This window comes from Aspergillus sclerotioniger, assembly GCF_003184525.1.
Source record: "Aspergillus sclerotioniger CBS 115572 chromosome Unknown BO94scaffold_22, whole genome shotgun sequence".
Taxonomy (NCBI): Eukaryota; Fungi; Ascomycota; class Eurotiomycetes; order Eurotiales; family Aspergillaceae; genus Aspergillus; species Aspergillus sclerotioniger.
In genome coordinates, this window is record NW_020291012.1 from 652,738 (window position 1) to 672,516 (window position 19,779).

Below are 19,779 nucleotides of genomic sequence, written 5' to 3' on the forward strand. Positions count from 1 at the left end.
GAGGTCGTGTTGTGGTTTTATGGATTGGTGTTCTTTGGGTGATGGCGGGTGTGGAGAGGCGTGGCTGTCAGGTATATCACAAAGTTGAGATCGTGGTTGATATAGAATCGTCGCTTAGAAAGTATTTGCTTCCTGACAGTTTGCTTCAGTCATAAATGCGGGCTCAAAATCCGTTGTCAGGACCGGTTCCTGTGGTGTGAATAGAGTGATGGTCGCAAAGTGGCTTGATTACCACGGCTCAGTAGATCGCGGCGATCGATACGCCCCAAAAACCAGATCCAACGCGTCCGATTCTTGGTCGGGTTCCCCTGCAACGGGGAATTTCCGGAACCGCTCGCAACTCCCGGATTATTGAATACTCATCACTAACACACACTAAACACTAGGTAGGTAGATAAGTGTTGTTTCCGGAGAATACTAAAACCTCCGCAGTCCCCACCAAGCCGGCTGGCGCCATATGATGGCCCAGACACTCCATCAATGCATGCAATGCACGCTCATCTCCACTGCGGAAAACCGTCTCCTCCACCCCGGCCCCTGGACGAGTGGGAGATTCCCCAGAAGGCGCAATCCCTTCTTATCGTTGCAATTCGCGACGATATGTGGCCTTGACAACAACATTAATCAAGTGGAAATTTGCGCATCGCAGATAATCAAGACAGCAACGTGTTGTTCACCGCAACCCGGTCGTGCCCCGTGAGATTCGGTCAGTAGTGCTCCGTAGCCCTTGATCACTGGTCAACTGGATGCTGCATGCGGTCATGATTACTTCTTCCTGGGCCTCCTTGCAGCAGCCGGCTGGGCAAAACACGAGAGCGGCAACCCGGCAAAACCATCCATGATGTCGCTCTCTTTGTTACTTCGAATCGGTCAACCTTGGCAATAAATTGTGCGTGTTATAGACAAGGACCCGCGATGCTTGCTATCGCGCTTTCCCCTTTCCCTCAGGAGTGCCTTGGACGAGTCACGACATCCTTAGCGCAGGTCGCACCATCCTGGATAGACCATGCCAGGTGCACCATCCAATTCCACCTCCTTGTGAAGCCATCACAGTACCGTCCGATCTCAAAAGCCGGGCACTCTTGGCACATCACGGCTTGAACCGACCGCTGGGACGGCAATCGGGACAGGTCCAAGATGAGGGGAACCCCGATTACATAATGGTAGCAAGGCTGTGGGAATCTTGGACGAGGGCTGTGCGCTTAGATCGATCCTACAAATGCAGAAATACCCAAAAACAGACATGAATGAGTCGTGACGGGTCCCTGCAAGGGGTGTGGCTTGCGACGTGGAAACAAGATTCACCGTCCCCCCAAGGCACTCATTCTTCATAGTTTTCCTCCCATTGTCGGGTAGGCGATCCTCAGCAGGGGGGACGTTATCGGAGGATCTTCGCAGGAGAGTAGCAAGTCACTAGACAGGCTAGGTGACCCCCATGAATCATCAGATCTGGGGATCCCCATCACGACATCCCGAAATAAATGGCAAGCTTTGGCGTCGCTCCGCCATGCTCACGGACTCCCAACTCGACGGGCCGGTCCCATTGGGCAGGCCTAGTCCATGATCGACCGATGGCCTTCCGAAAGGCTTTGGGGGCACCCACTAGGCCCAGCGCTGGGGGCGACCAAGAAAGACTAAGATGGGCTAAGGAGACCAAGCCGACCGAATCTCTCCTTCAACCCGTCATCTGTATCCAGTCACCCAATCATCGCGTGCGGAGAGCCCGGTACTCCAATCTCAACTTGTGGCCTTTGACACCCCCATCTAGAATGCACTTGGATTGACACGTCAGGCCAAGTATTTGTGGGGGATGTGGCAGGGAATGAATGGGTGAATGGAAAGGGGAGGAGATGAGGCAGGCACCACCACGGCAAACAAAGAGGCTGACGGCGTACCTTCCTCGTATGTACTTTGTGCGGTGAGTGAGGCGGCCCGAGGATAATCTTTCCAAAATTCCAGAATCCAGAAAGACCGCAGAGATGGTTCAGGAGATTTTCCTTCTTCGACCCGAAATCCGAGGTTGATGGAAGGAGTCATGGGGTCCCAAAAGGGTAATGTGATGAAGACCAGCCGATCGATCAGGTGCCTACAATTATAATTCCCCCAAACCTTGGCTAGGCAATTGTTTTGATTTTTATTTTTATTATTTTTTTTTTTCGGATTGCATGCATTTGCCTGGGAGATAATATTTTGCTTTTGTCACTAAGACTAACGCGGGGGGAAACTGCTGTGGATTTACTCGTCGAGAGCCAAAATTGTTCCGTTGCCTGATTGCCGTCACGACGGATTAGGCTGGCAGCTCCATCCATCCATCCAGTCAAGGATCCACGTCGATGCAAACAATCTGCATGGAAAGGAGCCAGATACATCCATGGAGCATCCTCGTCACCACCAACTAGTCTCCTAAAGTTAAAGCTAGTTCCGAAGGCGTGATTGGTCGGACCCGGGCCAGCAAGGGAGTCAACCCCGAGTATCGCTCGACATTAGCCCTCCTCAATTACGAGAATGACCCGAGGTCAATGCATGCGTAAGCTCAGCTGGATCTCTAGTGTGGTCCTTACTTGCAAGGCTGCCTTCTGCAAGCATTGCGGTGACAGTTGCCGATGTACACCGGCGGAGCCCATTCATTGTACATATAAGGCCCTTCCTCGCGACTGACAATGTATCCTGCCTCAATCGAAAACAGACATTTTTTCTCACTCGATCCCCTTTTCTTTCTTCCCCTCATCTCCCCCTCATCTCCGCCTCATCCGTCATGTTTTCGTTTGTCCTTCTGCTTTGTGTAGCGTTGGCAAACGCCTACTCAGACCCGGGTGCCTGCTCGGGATCCTGCTGGGCCCATGACCCCAATGTCATCCAACGCAAGTCTGACGGCACGTTCTTTCGCTTTTCGACAGGGTTAGGCATTCACATCTCGTCGGCCAGCTCGATTACTGGTCCGTGGACCGATCTTGGGGTAGCATTGGCAGACGGCTCGGAGGTTACAGTGGGGAATGCCTCCAATCTCTGGGTAAGACACCTTGACATACCACCACCCCCGCTGGCCGGCTTCAGACCTAATATTCCCACAGGCTCCAGATGTGCACTACGTTGACGGCACCTACTACATGTACTATGCCAGCTCTACGCTTGGCAGCCAAAGTTCCACCATTGGCGTTGCCAGCTCCACCACCCTCGAGGTAGGCTCCTGGACGGACCATGGCGAGATTGGCGTCACCTCGTCTTCGTCCACCCCGTACAACGCCATTGACCCCAACTGGATCACCATTGGCAGCACCCCCTATCTCCAGTTTGGCTCGTACTGGGATGGCATCTACCAGGTGGAGATGACCGACTCCCTGACGAGCAGCGGCAGCACGCCCACCAACTTGGCCTACAACGCATCGGGAAACCATGCCATCGAGGCTGCTTTCATGTTCGAGCGTGGAGGCTACTACTACCTTACTTTCTCGTCCGGTCAGGCTCAGAATTACATCTCTAGCCCGCCCGCCCAAGGAGACGAGTACCGGATTGTTGTGTGCCGATCCCAGACGGGAACGGGCGACTTTGTAAGTGACTCGCAGATTGTATGGAAGATTGAGCGAGGTGTTAATTTCGTGTGCAGGTCGACCAGAACGGTGTTGCATGCACCAACAGCGGCGGAACTACCGTTCTGGCCAGTCACGACTACGTCTTCGGTCCAGGTGGACAGTAAGTTTGTCCCCACCCTTCCTGGTGGCTGACCAGCTAGCTAGTCCTAGATCAAATGGAAGCATGCTAATCAGGGCACTAGGGGTGTTTTGAACGATACGACCTACGGACTGGTTGTCTATTACCATTACGCCAACAAGAACATTGGCCTGACGGTCGATGACTACCAATTCGGCTGGAACCAGCTCACCTGGAACGATGGTTGGCCCGTGGTAGCCTGATGGCTCTTCGATCTATACCGCAATGGCACGGGGTCCGGCCAGCCCAGCCCTTTGGGGGTAACACGAGACTCCCGGCGTGGACTGCCATTCTGGGGCTTTCCTTCTGTACTTAGATTATTTATTACGTTAATTCGTAATGTTTTATGTTGCGATTAATAAAAATATATATATAGTTGCCTGGCTGGGATGAATGGACCACTATTACTAGTAAGTACCACTATCGATAATGCATCGCTATCGTAGATGAAGGACGAGGAATGTCGATTATCATGGCATGTGTGAAGAGAGGGGCGATTAGATAGGCCCACCCAGGAAGGCTGTCAACCTCTTCAGCCTTGACTTCCATTCCTCGTCGCCATAATGGTATGTGCGGATAATGCCGCATGGTTGACAGGGCGACCCCAGGCATGTCGGGACGGTCCCCAACGGTGAATCGCATTCTTTGAATTTTCCGATTGTCAGAAAGCAACTCATTAGCGACGCGATACTACCCCGTTGGTAGCACCGACCGTGGCCAGTGCCGCCAACCAGGGCGGCCCAGCTGGCCGCCGTCAATGGCGCGCTGCAGTTATCCGCTCCGATGGCGTCGGGATCCCTGTCGGCAGCACCGCCACGGCAGCTGCAAGGGCCACTGGCCTTCACTGACAGGTCCGATCCCCCGATCGATGGCCAGGTCGGGCCAGTTCTTCTCTTGCTGCCGGGCGTCGCACAAGACACTGCCCCCGTTTGTTGACATCGTTGGGTGTCTGGCCTGGACTCTACCCCTCTGTCCACTCCAGCTGGGATACTGCGACTCTCCCCCAGGTTTGACCACACTGTTCGCTTCTCGATTATTTTTGGGACTTGGTCATAGGAGGTGGTGCAATCACCGTGGTATCGCTTCGAAGCTATATATGGGGTCCCTCGCGAACTTGTCCGTTTCTCTTTCTTCTTTCCTCCTCATATATATAGTATGTTCTTTTCTTTGCTTCCTTCATTACTTTGCTTTGTTCCTTTTCGTTTCTTCCATATATATGTTTCTTGCTTATAATGTGTGGCTTGTTCTCTATATACCATCACGCCAGGTCGCGCTTGATGCCAGTGATTTGAAGGCGATAGCGATAGGCAGGCTGCATCCTTCGCAGGGGATTCTTAGCCTGCAAGAAGGACGCAGTCCATGGCGATTGACTTGTCTTGTATTTATCTTGTCTTTGTGCTACGCAGGGGATTTGATGGCGATGTTGGCATGTAAGAGGGCATATCCATCAGGAAATTTCTGTTCCGACTTATGCTACACGATGAGACTGATGGTGCTGAGGCCGCAAACAATGCCGACCAAGGGGTCATCGTGCTCATCTGCGATTTATTTCCCATACTACTCTTGACATCTTGTTCATTTTCCTCGTTCTTTATACCAGTTGTTGGTTTGTAAGCCTCGATCCCGTGCTTCGGTCTTCTTCATGGTCATCGAACTAAGAATTTGTGTCTCCCCTCATTTATATATGTGTGTTTTCTCCTCCTACCCATTGAGGATCAAACCCAGAAGAGGGCGGACCAGCAGTCCAGGAATATGTCCTTCCAAATCTGTCGGGTCGCCGGGTGAAACAGGCGTCGAGAAAGCTGGAGAACGGTATCACTTCTGATAACTTGACTTGTGGTAGTGGTAGGAGGCAGTGAGTGATTTCTTCCCAGCAATGGATCGCATCAGCTACTGACATCATGGTCAATCACCAGTGGTCGGCCCCGAAGCATGCAGACTGGCCACACACTACCCCTCGTGGTCTTTCTGGGCAGATTCAGCCAGGCGCCGTACGTGGTCAATCGACTCAGCTAGCACGCCCAATCGACCGTTTATACCCTGCGGACATAGGTGTGTCTGTCTATTCCCGATACAATGTGCTCTGCCAACTGTCCATTATCTACGCCAGAGCTTCTGTGCCCCAGTGTCGGCTTGGGCCACAAACACCGAGATACCAAGGGATCACACTTGTGCTTGACTTTCACGCCAGGACCAGTCAACTGCACCTCACCCTATCCATGCGACGTACATTGGCACAAACCTTTTACTGCTGCCATGGCTCTCAATGATGCATCATCGCGACTTGCAAGGCTTTCCATACCTATATCACTTCCAGGTCTCTGGCCTCTAAAACATTGATCACCATTTCAGCGCGAATCAAAGCCAAATGGATCCGGGCAAACACTTTCGATTGCGTCAAAGTACACTTGGATTGATCGGATTGCTAAAGATGGCATTGCCAGCTATGTACGGCTTTCCCCATATTGGCTTCCATCAAATCGTGGAGTCATGAGCTAACCATTGCCTCAGTTGGGCAGGATCTACGCCCTGCTGTTGATGAGTGACTGGGAGGTATACCCAAATGAAATCAACTGTCGACGACGCACGCAACGCCCTATTGGTGTCTACACCGAGGCGGAATCAACACAGCTGAGCAACGATGACTTCATACAAAGATCCTAGACCACGATGTGTGGTGCTTGTGCTTGGACGGTCTTATGCGGCGAGAATACGATATACCCGAACGACGAACTTGAACCATGTGACTAACCTATCGATCCCATCAGTCACATGCTAGTGGGTATGAGATGATTGTGGCAGACGCTTCTCTTGTCGTTCGAATGGCGCCGATCACAACATTGCAGTGATTCTTTGTTACAAGCCTCGACAGCGATCACTCGTAGTATCCTGGATATCCAAATTGCTGGATAGATGCAAGGAATGGCTTCGCGATCTTATCCCATAATCAGATAGTTTTATGGCGCCTAGACAGCGGCTTGAAGACTGGATCTCCTGCATCACGGATTCGCGAGAATCAGCCAAAATCCCTCACAAGATGTCGACCTGTTCTTGGACCACCTGCGAATCTCCCATATTGTTCACCACATGTGTTGGAAAAGGCGAGAAGGCCCTCGTGTGACCAACATCCCACAGTTTGTTGCTCTAGAATCCAGGGATGATTCAGGTAAGGGGCACCCAAACGCCTAGGTGCAGAGTTATAACTGACAATTTTATTATAGCCTAGATTCAGGTCTTATTAAGCCAATAGACCTTCGTCCCCGTTGTATTGTCTTTGAACGCGGCCTCGAGCTTCTAGTTTGGGTCCTACCTGTTATACTATATCAAGGACAGAAAATGCCATTCCAAAGACCGCGTGACTCAACGTTGAAACCAGGGGAGATCACTTTTCTCTCAAGCAGCATGGGCACTCCGAGACGGTGAAATGACACAAAGCCCCGGCCAACTATTTCATCGTCCTCTGGATTCTGATCTGAGGAAGTATTACCCTAACAGCCCCGACAATCTGTCGCTTCTGAAGACCCAATGATCCTTTGTCACCGACCCTCTTTAACAGGGCAACGACAAGCGAGGCAGTGGCGAAATGTTTCATATGATGATGCAATTACCAGCGATGTCCGGTTACCGAACCACTAGCGGCCTACACACGCAATTCTCATCGAGGAATGCTGTTCAAGAATATAAGGTATGTATCAGCGCTGGGCACTCCAGAAAAACGCATTCCTAACGCTTCTCAAAAGCATCTCAAACGAAAATCTGAACTGAAGCACAACCGCGAGAACCAAGTGTGACGTTCCCCACTACCATTAAACCGATATCGGGATCTCGGAAAGAACGAGAGACCGGGAATGTACTTCTTCGAGATAACATATGAAGACCGGTCACTTTCAGAGATCCTCAACAGTAACTGGCCGTTAGCCGTCGAACTTTCACACAACAATGCCGAAACATGGATCGTGATGTCCCGAATCGAGATTACCGACGCCTGCAATGATGATTCCTCGACTGTCTCCCCATTTTTTCATGGTTGATGTCGAAGGGTCCCATTGAGGGAGCTTGTCCCTGCTGACAATCCCTAAATAAGTATAATTAATCAACCTTTTTGCCAGGCGGGTCGCGGAAGATGACGACAACGCAGGAGTCAATTTCATACGATTTCTGGCTTCGGAATTCGATCTCCGGATGCTAAGAGAGCGGTAATTTGTGGCTAATTAGGTATCCCTCTGACGACGGAACAGTTTGTCCTGGGCACATATTGTCTCCGTTCCCTCAGCTTTGTTCAGCTCCACCTCCTAGCCCTTTCGTGGCATAAATCCTACCTGTTCGCGAACATGCCAGCTAGGAAATAACCTACCGGGAAGGAAAGGCATGCCGCATCGATGCTGACGAGGTACAGTACCTGCCAATCACCCATCGCCCGTATGGTTTCGGGCTTTTGTGAAGGTCCGCGACCAATACCCTGCATGTTCTCAACGAATGCATGCGTTAATTGGAGCCTCGTCATCATTGAGACGTTAAGAAGACTCGGCCGCTTTACGAGCGATACATCAGAAGCCATGTCTCTAGCCAAAGAGCGCCTGAAGACATGCCAGATGCCACATTAAGTCTTCTTTTAGCTATATGCAACTATGGTGCCACCTCCGATTTCAAAATCTGGATCCGGACGGCCCTTCTATCTGTCATTATAGCATGCCAGCGTTCACCGCTGACCAATGCTGGTGGTGATTGCGGATAGCTAGATCATCGTTTCCCAGCAATCGCATTGTAACCCCCGATTATCATCCTTCCCTCATGACTACACTTTACGCATCAGCGTGATCGGGAAGGCATTCTGTGACTGACCTATTGGTTGTCGGCCTGGACTTCGGCACGAGCAAAACAGGCATGCACATTGTCCCCTATCTATACAGATCAAATGACTAACTTGGATGTGCTTCCAGTCGCCACAACCTTGTTGACGCGGGGTTAGAGGGCGGAGGTGTCCACGGCCAGGGCGGGATAAGTGATCCCGCCAACTATCGTCTAGGACCTCTGTCCAGTTATGTCAGTATCCCGTGTCCAAACAGCGTACGATACGTCCTTACCAATGGCAGGAGACATTTGGCGAATCTACTTATGCTGAAATGAACAGCAAAGCTCATACGTGGCCAATGTAGAGGTCGATGTTCTCCACATATGAGGCAAACTCGTCACTTCTCGAACTACCATTGGCCTAGCAAATGTCGAGAAAGCGAACAGGCTGTCTACATCCAGTGTCTCATACGGCTGTTCCCGAGAAATGAGCATATTGCGCTGGCTTCGCACGATCACGCCAGACGCTTTCGCATTTTTAAATGTCCTTGGAGAAACGAGGTCCACCTTCAGCTGGGAGACAGCATTGCCGGGGAGGTGTACAGCATTATCTCGGGGCATTATGGGCTCGCCTTAAGGGAAGTTATCTCATGGTGTTTGATCTTCGTCTTCACAGCTTCGCTTCAAACGCTCCCTCATTTATTTCATTGAATCGACAACATCAGTGGTCTGAATTGCGTGAATCCATGAACAGCTTCCCGCGCACCAGATGCTGCCATGTGGCTGCAGAGACCCAGCTACCTGCATTAAATCCACCACCTCAGAGTGGGACGAGAGCAATTCCCCTGCCGAGGTCCCGGGCATGAGCTCACAAGGTACGTCGTTATGTACCATGCTCTCGTGAAATCTAACAATACTAAACTAATACCTAGTCCAGAACTGCTGGGGCTAAGGAGACTGCGCGCACCTATCTGCGTTTATGACCGTGACTCCAACAGCTGGGCATCCATGGGACTCGAAATGATCCGTGGATGCCAGCAAGGTGATCGAATCGTGGTATGTTTATCTCCCCAAGCATTACTGTGTTTGAATTAATGCTGATATCAAGTAGCTCTGCGCTATCGTGCTAGTGTTTGGCTGCCCATAACGAAGGATCCCAGAAACTCCAAACTGGATCGCGAACATCAACTCTATTTGTCACCAAGAACATCATGTCCTGGCGTCATTGGATGTGTGTTAGTCTCCCAGGGCTTCTGTGTTATGCGATTCTGACTCTTTTCGCAGTGCCACCGCTGTCTCATGCTCGGGATGCGTTGCAGGTGATCCGCGCCATGTTGCTGAAGGGCACCGCAGCTTCATACCCGAAGAGACTCCAAGAGCAATGGATCACTCTGCATGGCATTGGTGCCCAAAACTTGGAAACATGAATTCGGCTCCTACAAAATCTAAGCCTAGGACACGATGGACGTGCTCAGGTTACCAAGCCATTGACTCGGTATTCCTTGGAGTATCAAGCAGCTTGGACAGTAATCCTAAAGCGTGAGACCGGCCACCTTTCCTGGTGGAGATTGACTGGTGTCTGGCAGTCTCTACCTTTCGCATCACGACCCGAACCGTATCGGAAATGGGAAGCTATACAATCATGTTTTCGCCAATTCAGCACAAGGCTTGGACTTGATGGCATCAACGAGACTGTTTTAGAAAGAGTCCATTTATCCACCACTAGGCGTTGGAGACAAAGGATAGCTGACAATATCCCAAGGGTATCTCGACTCGTTTTGAAGCAAGTTAAGCTTGTGAGAGGTGACCCCTATGTCGAGGTGAGAAACCAATAGGTCCTGACCAAAAAGAAGATATTTACTGACGGTGGGTATAGTCCTCTGATGTAGGAGGAAGTCCAAGCAAGGAACCTTGGATGGAAACGGCTTTTGACGTCCATTTTCAACCATTCATTGACGTTCAGGCACCAAACCAAATTCGACCTCAATCAATACCCCTTTCAACTCACTGCTGTTTTAGACGCCACTTGACGCAGAATTTACGTTCGACGACGAAGAGATATACGATTGATTAATCCAGGATCGACTTTCAAACGTCATGGGAGTAGGGCATGCAACGTTCTCCTCTTCCAACGACCCACATTGGGAGGAACCAGACACCCGCCTATTCATACGCTCTATTTGTTGCCAGGATCGGGCTCTTGAACACTATCACCGTCCGCTTGGTCAATGTCGCTACCACTATTGTGCCGCATTTGGACCCTGCAAACTATAAAGGGACGCTGGCCTAGAAGAGGTTTCAGCCGGGAGATAAGGCGTTCCTCTGATAGGCAACGTCAGTGAGCCTAAAGCACGTGTTTCCATCCGGATCACAACGCGATGTCAATGTTTACAACGGGGCAGATCCGGTCCCAAACCTTGGGGCGAGGAGCTCTATACGACTTCGGCGCTTCATATACTCTCATCCTCGGCTAACATGGAGCATTATACAATCTACTCTGCCTTTAATGACAGATTTTCTAACCGGGCTATGTTGTTACTTGATAGGCGAGCTCATGCGGGTGATTTTGCCCTCGTCGCCTTCGTCGACTTCGTCGGCCTTATATTCCTCAATCTGACAGGCCATTCCACACCTGGCTTGTCTTTACCTCCTCTACTGTCGTTTCTCAGAAGAGGCACGATATGGGGGTTCGAAGTCGCCATGTCAAAGATTCCACAATTGATAGACAGCACTCTGGCCGACAACTGGACACTCGAGCCTTGGTGTGGACATTTTGTTTCTCTTGGGTGTTTAAGTTCCTTTCTTTTACACGACGTACAACTCACTCCTGCAAGAGCGCGACCCGGCATCTCATACCCAGACCTACTATTTCACCCACATTTCTATTATAACCTATGACGGCGGTTATTCGATGGCCACACGATGTGCCCTGGCCTCAGCGGATGCAAACCAATGTTCGTTGTGTGCAAGCCGACATAGGCCGATATTTGGTTAGCCCATATGATCTCACAGTCGAGCAGCTATATGGGAAAGGATATCGCAGCTGGAAGACCCGAGTGGACTACGTGCTTCGGTACGGAGAGCAAGTTGACTTGCATACTAACCTCGTGTTGCTCCGAAAGGGAATCAAGGGGCCTGACGGGTGGTGAGGAGTCCTGGCAGTATTGTGTGAGTCGGTAGCTTCCTTGGCTGCAAGATGGAGATGCAGGGTCGTTAACCAACTGGACATAACAAGCAGCCATCCACAACAAGCGGAAGAAGGCTGGCATAAATTGGGATATGTTATCTTCTTCGCCGTGGTTAGCAAGGCAAGGAGGAACATATTTACCAGAGTTGAGATCAATACCTCACCCTCATTCAATACTCTTTATGCTAGGCGACTGCAGAGCAACTAAATGATATGTTCTGTTTGGGGTTTGAGTCGATTCACTGGACCTACTAGCCGGCAACACATCGGGGTTTCCAAGGAAATCCGATTTTACTATTTGATCGAGTCGAGATTATGACTACGCCACCGGTCGTCGAAACCGCCCGGGGATACCTAGCGTTGCCATGATTGTCTCTACATGATCGGGCGATCAAGCACTCGGGCTGCCCTAGACCGTGCGCAAGTTCTACTTCACTGGTATGTCTTTAAATTTTGTCCACCTGTACGAGCAAAAAGTAAGAAAGCAATGCACTGCCGAGAGAATTGTTTCCAACAACACGTGCGGTTCCACCGTGAGCCAAACGCAGCGGTCATGCCTTGACCTGCGATGGTTCGTCCATCCACTGTCCGGCCTTTCCCATGGCCCTGGAGATGACATACACCCACCGATGAGCCAGGGGAACCTTGAGTGTTGGGGTTATCGAATGACGGAGAAGATTCACAGGAAACACTTCATCGGTATGATAAAGCACCCTGGACTTGCCCATTCACCAACTGAGCATTTGACCGAGCCTTACTAACCTTCATGCTGTGATGCAAATCTCAAGAATTGAGAAAATAGAGATCTCTGCCTCATCCATCGGCATAGACCGATGCGCGATCAAGCCATACAATCCAGACACAGAATGGCTTTATCTGCTGTCTCTGGCCGTTGCCAGTCAGACATTTACCAAGCAAAGCGTCGACTTCTGATACCGGTACTAAATCCACACCATCATTATATTGTAACTAGACGGATTGTTTAACTGGACCCGAGCCGTCCGCTGACCAGGTGAAACGTTAGTCTATGGTTCCAGGTCTGAAAACCCCTCGTTTGAACAATCCCGACTAACAAAACATATCAAGACGCCAGCGATGTGATATAGCTGCATCCTATTGGTTATTCCCATCATCAGACCGAAGCGACTATCAGTTCAAGGTTTCACTGTTGGCCTGGGCGAAGATGAATGTGCATCATCCCACTGGCCGGATTCGCCTCCAAAGCTACACGAACATAACATCTCGGTTTGGCTGTCCATATTCCGAACTCCAACAACGATTGCAGGCCCTCGGCAAGGCACTTGACACATGACGAGAACTATCAAAACCCACAAAGTAAACAACTCGAAAGAAATGTGCTTTGTTCGAGGAAACTTGATGCCTAGAGACTAGACACCATATCTCGAAGGTTCATCTATTCATGTGCGTCAGTTTACGACAGACAGTAAGCAAGCCACCACCAAAGAACATCATCGAGAAAAGCCATCAGGAGAAGAGGCACAACACAACTGGCTACCCAAGAGGCAGCCAGATCAAAAGTGGTTCAGGAAGCCATAAATATACAGCCGTCGCACATCATATGAAAGGGCTACCCTATGAGTTGGAGGCTCATCAATCCCACCATCATGCAAGAACCGGGCAGTGACCTGTTAGAAGCTGTGCGATGTGTGGTATCATGGTAGTGGCCTATCTCTTCCCCATAACCACAATTTCAGGCAACGAGACATGCTGTTGAAGATGCCAAGTCAATATGATTATTCGTAATCATAATGCCTTGGGGCTATATGTTTCCGGGTTTGACACAATGAGCACCAAGGCCTTAGGGAAATCCAATAGTGCACAGTGAGCCGCGCATCACCTCCTTCAACCCTGGAAGCTGATATGGTACATTTTCCATACCATTATGGAGGACCCGTCATGCCTTCCTTTCTACACGCTCCTCGGTTTTCAAACATTGTTCATGACCGAGTTCGAAGGCGTGTAAAACTACTACGGAGAAGGGAAGCCAGTGCGACCAAAAGCATTCTGTCATGTTGGAATGTCGGGAGAATCCACCATCGCAACCACGAAGCGTGGACCAAACTGGTAGTGAGAGGTTTCTCCCCCCGGTTAGCAAGGATACCGTTGAATCTTTTTCCGGATCTCAAAGAGAGCTTGAATCTCTTTAAGCGTCAGGTAGCCTCATGGAATGCGAAGGTACCAAGAGGCTGCTGGGCTGCAACATGACGATTTCACCTGACCAGATCCACCTCAATATGGCGAAATACTATTACTGGCTGTGCGCCTGGACAAAGCTAGTATCGGTCTCCTGGACGCTGTTGGGGTATGCGAAAGACAGTGTGGTCTCTCACTTCCCGAGCGCAGAACACCTTTTATTACCATTTATGTTGTTTGCACTTCCTCATGACTTCATCAACCACATTCGAACAAACAGTTCATCGATTTTTATGCTACCGTTGGACCCTGACGAAATGACGATTTATATCGTACACGAAACTTTCCATCAATTCAGCTTGCTCCTAGCCATATGGGGCACTCTTCGTGCTGCCTTATGCTTCGGCACAGGTGACAACGCCCATTGGAAATCATTCCCTTGATATGAATGGGTACAACCACCGAGCCTTTTATTTATGGTGCGTATCCTTTCGAGGACGTGCTGTCTCAGATCACCTCTTCTCATAGCTCTCCGTCCTGTTTGAGTCTTAGGTAGAACCATACTGACCTACCATGTTGAAACAGCTTCCATGTCTCTAAGCCCCGCTCCGTGGAATTCATGCTCGACGCGACCAGGAACTCCTTGCGAGGAGTAAGGTCAACCGTAATGGGCCTCCCTGACTGCAAACACTGGATTTACGAGGCTTCCTTTGTGGCGAACGCTACAGCAAGAACCCTATCTACAACCCACAAAATGCCGAATAAATGACGTGGAAAAGATTCGTTGTTACTTTCCATTTCCTTGCTACGGACTCTGATGTAGTCTATGTTGATCATCGTTCTTCTGTTGGATACTGACTTGATACTACGCCAGAATTGTGCGGATGACGCATTCACGCATCCCCATCCGTGCTCCGTTCCTGCGGCCTTTCTCATTATGAAGCTAGCAACTGGCCACGTCTCGAAACCACCATACGATAGAAATCCACCAGTAACGACACCAACAGCTTTCTTTGTCAATCGATCGTTGGCTGTGTGTTGAGACCCTCCTACTCCATCATCACTGGTCACCCAATTTCAGATCATGGCAACTGCGTCCAAACTAGGCGGATAGCCGATATCTAAGAGGAACGATGTAATGGAGCATGAATGTGGTTGGTGAACGACCATCCATCCAATTCAGTCTCTATATCAGCGATGCTGATCCAAGAGGTTGTTAGTGACTCCTCACACCTCTGAAGTAACTCGCGTTGGTGACTAACAGTATCAGCATCCCTTCCCTCTCTCTACATTGATATACAGAGATGCCGGAAAGCCAACACTGTCAGTCAAGCTTCTGCTTGGGAAAAAAGGTAATTTGTCATCTGCATACTCGTGCTCATATGCCTTCTCTCTGAGACTATCACACTTTATGCAGAAATGTAGATGTGCCCTTAAAGGTAAATTGCTCCCGCGGTTGTCTCAGATATATCTAACTCTGTTAGGTAGTTTCAGCGACTTTACGAATGAGCCATGACCGGGTGCCCTGGGGCATCGTTGGATATGAACCCCGCATGTCCGAGTCAAACGCATCGGTCGCAGGGTGGTGTGGTGTACAAGGATCACTTCCTGGCCGGCCATGTTCGTCCCATCAAGATCAGAGGCATATTTGACGGCATATTGTTCTGCCATTGATGTTACGCCGTTCCTCACATGTCTGTCCCAGCCAACATGAGTGTTTGGATATTGCCGATCGCCAGAACACCTTGCAGAATATTGACCGTCACAGAACTCCCTTCATCGGCGATCTAGTGTTAATCGCTTCAATTTGTACAATGCTTCTGGATACATGGACCATGGGTGATGGTTGATAAGAATGGGGAAGAGGTGATGCCGGTGAAGGTTGACCTGAACTTATGGCGGAGATCACTGCGGGTTTTCCGTGGTATGTAATGGGGCCCTGACACTCGTGAAAATCCTTCCATTGATGAAGATCACATCTCACAACGGACACATCCTGTTGTGGTGCGTGGAATCTGCGATTACGCATTGCGGGAAGATATTCGCAGTCTTTTCACTTCCTCGGAGGGGTCAACAGCAGTCGACAGGTTGGCGCTTTTTGATCTGAAGGGAAATATGACGGGCTTTCTCTGACTGGATATTCCAGGAGCCTGGGACGAAGATAGTCTCAGACATGTGGTGGCAGATCAAGAGTCTCGATGATAGGTGGCACTATAGCTTGACGTATGATGTATGAGGATTTATTGGTGCTTGGAACGCATAATGTGGTCAGAAAAGGCTTGGGAGACCACATGGGTTTTATCTAGTCAGAAGTGAGCGCGGGCGAGCATGACAATGGGCACTTTCAGCTGTCCAAAATGGTGTTGGCTGATTGAGGCCTAGCGACTCGATCACCTTGACCATGAGCGATACGAGCATTAAAAATGGTTGACGTAGTGATGACCCATGACCTGGGAGGTCTTAGGGTAAGTACATCCTGCATCGTCCTGTTGAGTAACATGGCTCACACAGACAGCTCGTTCCAGTCACATGCGTACGAGGATTACTGTCCCCATGGAGTTCATTGCGACAGACCGACCTGGGCATTATGATGACCGGGACAGTGTTCGACACGCAATATTCCTTGTGTGTCCCTTCCAGTCGAAAGCGAGATGAAGTTATTGTTTCTTACCTCGTTTCTCCACCCACCCAAATTATTGTCCAAACCCCCCTCTCACTATTACAATGACCCTCCAATCCTCACCTTCTCCACCCTTACAAACCTTCACACCACCCGTCGAGACCAAGGGTGGACTACCGATATCATCCGACTCCGACCAAAATTCAGATGTGTGTCTGATTCTGCAACATCTCACCAACGCCTACCAACCGACTCTTAAACCGCGCTCACACAAGTGGATCAACGCTGCCACCCACTCTCTACTCGCTTCGGCCAGACATACACAACAAAGGGGTAAAGGCAACGCCGCTCGAACAACCCCTGCTTGATATCTTTGCGCATGGTCACCCAACTGTGGCGTTGGAATGCAAAGTGGTCGAAACCGTGTATGCCAGAAACAATGGGCCCTATATTCATTCATCACCTAGGGACCCCCTTGCTCTCACCGTTATCCACCCTAACTAGTGGGATGGAATAACACCATCTCACCGACAATATAGGAGGCAAGCCTGCCCTTGCAAAACAGGCACAAGTATGCCAATTCTTTTTTAACGCGAATCCGCCTACGAAACAGAGCCCAATCCTGTCCCTGAGGGCTCTGTACAATGGGTACCATTGTATGGCCCCATGGAGATTCTATCACTGCGTCACCCCCGCTTCGAATCGCAATGCTAATGATGGCTCTGGACGGCTTCTGCGCATGGTTCCACCCTCATTTCCGAAATTATTAGCGACTCTACGATGAAGAAGACGGTTTCCTGCGAACATGCTCTTACTCAACGACTCCGATGACAGCTTGCAATTGATCGCATTAAGCAACACATTCGAATCATGGGGCTGGGAGTGATCGCTGCTGGCGTCTAAAATGACGGTTCCTGGGTCACATCACACAAGTCGAAAGCAAGGCAACCATCAGCTAGAGATCAAATTGCAAAGGCAAATAGCTTCAGACAATCTGCAGAGTGCATTAGCGGCCTTTTATACTCAACAACGAAGAACGAAAATAAACATCGATATGATGAGAAGACGATATGGATTCCACCTCACTGATGCTTTCTGGTCATGCCGTGCTATTGCGCAGGCTAGATGCTGCTTCCTTTCTCGCCGGGAGAGTACTCAAAGGTCCAACCTTCTTGGTGTGCAACTATGCCCCATTGCCGGGGCCTCTACATTACCTACTGGGCAACCAATGAAGAACCAGATATTACGGCCTGGAATTCAGACCCTTCACTTTGACAAAATCACAGCACCACAGCTGAATTCATCAAGCTGGTTCCTACTGGAAGAGATCCTCAGTGAGACCCGGAAGAAACACAACCATACGGGTTATATCTGATTCATACAACTTACTATTTATCATTCATCTTTTAACATAATTCTATCTTTACCTTATTCTACCTTATTCCTATCACATCAACCGACTCATATTGGCCGACACAATGTCAGGTTCTGTGGATGAACTCCGAGACTTAACAAACAACATCGAGAGGACAGAGCTTCCGATATCGAAGACGGACAATAAAACGACCCCAACCTCCCCTCGAGGGAATCTTCCCGTCAAAAAACATCATCGCCATAATGGAGCTCCTCGTCATGGTGCAGTACATATCTCGCACAGAGAGAGCAGATCAACGATTTGGAAGGAAGATACCATTGCAGGTGGGAATCGGAGTCGTATCTCTCCCATTTATCATGCTTGCGACTGCGGAGATGGGATCGCAGATGATCCTAATACCACCTCCGTCAATGACCCTTCGCGGTTCTGTTTACGACGCGACTCTACATGAAGAAGCGAAATGCGCTTCCCATAAACAAAATGCATGAGAATCAACGGTAAACAGCTGATCCCTAACCTAACCAATCCGGTTGGGGATACAGAATCGAGTCCGAGATGGTGCAACCGCTTGGTCAACACGGCTGCAAGATTTCATTCAGGGCCAGGGTCCGGCTTACGCGTGGCGGTAACTTGGTTGTCCCTGCAGTGGAACAGAGAGGATCAATAACTTCCGGATCTTAATCCACAGCAGAAATCATTTGCCCAGGGCACATCGGGTTCGAAGCATGGCTCCGTGTCTTTTGCTGTTTCACTGGATCAGACGGGATGTCTGAACGTATTCAGACCCTGCCAAAAAGGACGTTCTCTGCCGGAGTCAAACTGCCTTTGCATGTTCTGTATTCACACCGCTAGTTGCAACTTCGTAATTGGCTTCGAAGAAAGCACTAATCCATCGACCAGGTGTTGTCTTTGGTTTGCAATTGACATCAGGTTCGTCGGTAACCATCAGGGTCAAACTTGAGGTTAAAGTGTGCAATGCACCGGATATCCCAGCATAAAGCCCAGGCTTTACGCCCAGGTTTGAGGGCTATCACTATTGCTGTAAGGGACTTCGCAGAACTCCAAAGCTTCTGATCGACGGGTCATCGGTTCGTGACAGCACTTTACCATGACTGGACCCGATTCGTTTCAAACAATCGTGTCCTGCCCCGATAAACGACGGATTCATCCCAGAACCACTGATTATCTTGTGTCGATCCTTCTCACTATCCTAATAATCCTATGTTTATGTGCCGAAAAAGGAGAATTGGCAGCTGGACGGATTGAAGAGCGAGGATCAGTCGTCCTCGCAACTGTGTTTCGAATGTTTGACTAAAACCTGGCGAAGTAGCCATCATCATACTCATCTGAGGGAAGGAAATTTGTTCAATATGTATTGACTGGGCTCAACATCGGCCCATCTGGTTATTGATGACCTCTATATTCCCTTCTCCCTGCGATATCTCTACGAGTTGTTTCGGCTTCAACCCGCTGGGGTGGACCAAATCGCCTGGGGTGTTGCTTTCGATGCAATACAGCGTAGGTCAACTCCTCTCATGATTGACTTCCTCGAGCGATGCTGACCTTTCTCAAAGCACTAGTGTGGCCTACAGGCTTGCTCAGAGTTTACCACACCAACAACAAAAGATCAGATCTGCCTGCCACAAACCACCAACCATAACAACCCCTAGACATAATGATCAACACTTCATTCGATGAGACAGATGTCTATGTTACTGCGATAGTCATGGCTGTCTTATTCAACCTTTCTATCAAACTTACTGGGTCCCAAAACGCAGATCCATAACTCAGAGCACATTTACCTAGCAGCTATCTCCCAGATAGAAAGCCGTGTCACGGTGGTATCTCAGTCCCAGAGACCAAAGTCATCCGAAACGCCGACTACTCCAGGAATGCACCGACCTGCTGAAAGCAGTCGAATGCTCTGGCTGCATCCCAGAACGC

The 19,779-nt window shown here is 49.8% G+C and overlaps 4 protein-coding genes across 4 annotated transcripts; 3 read left to right on the forward strand and 1 right to left on the reverse strand.

Annotated features, from left to right (window-relative positions):
* The first annotated feature begins 2,562 nt into the window (after positions 1–2,562).
* BO94DRAFT_162551 (arabinan endo-1,5-alpha-L-arabinosidase) lies at positions 2,563–3,972 on the forward strand. The gene is made up of 4 exons (XM_025605878.1): positions 2,563–3,010; positions 3,072–3,548; positions 3,605–3,690; positions 3,773–3,972. Exons 1-4 carry the CDS (start codon positions 2,756–2,758, stop codon positions 3,909–3,911), a joined length of 957 nt encoding a protein of 318 aa, XP_025465322.1. The 5' UTR covers positions 2,563–2,755; the 3' UTR covers positions 3,912–3,972.
* Positions 3,973–4,132: 160 nt separating this feature from the next.
* On the forward strand, positions 4,133–5,419 carry BO94DRAFT_162765 (uncharacterized protein). Its single transcript, XM_025605879.1, has one exon. The coding sequence runs from the start codon at positions 4,466–4,468 to the stop codon at positions 5,273–5,275; it is 810 nt and encodes a 269-aa protein (XP_025465323.1). The 5' UTR covers positions 4,133–4,465; the 3' UTR covers positions 5,276–5,419.
* A 6,059-nt stretch (positions 5,420–11,478) lies between these two features.
* BO94DRAFT_163154 (uncharacterized protein) lies at positions 11,479–11,973 on the reverse strand. The gene has a single exon (XM_025605881.1). It carries the CDS (start codon positions 11,819–11,821, stop codon positions 11,561–11,563), a length of 261 nt encoding a protein of 86 aa, XP_025465324.1. The 5' UTR covers positions 11,822–11,973; the 3' UTR covers positions 11,479–11,560.
* A 5,046-nt stretch (positions 11,974–17,019) lies between these two features.
* BO94DRAFT_163213 (uncharacterized protein) lies at positions 17,020–17,956 on the forward strand. Its single transcript, XM_025605882.1, has 2 exons — positions 17,020–17,033; positions 17,189–17,956. The coding sequence occupies exon 2, from the start codon at positions 17,365–17,367 to the stop codon at positions 17,833–17,835; it is 471 nt and encodes a 156-aa protein (XP_025465325.1). The 5' UTR covers positions 17,020–17,033; positions 17,189–17,364; the 3' UTR covers positions 17,836–17,956.
* The last annotated feature ends 1,823 nt before the right edge of the window (positions 17,957–19,779 follow it).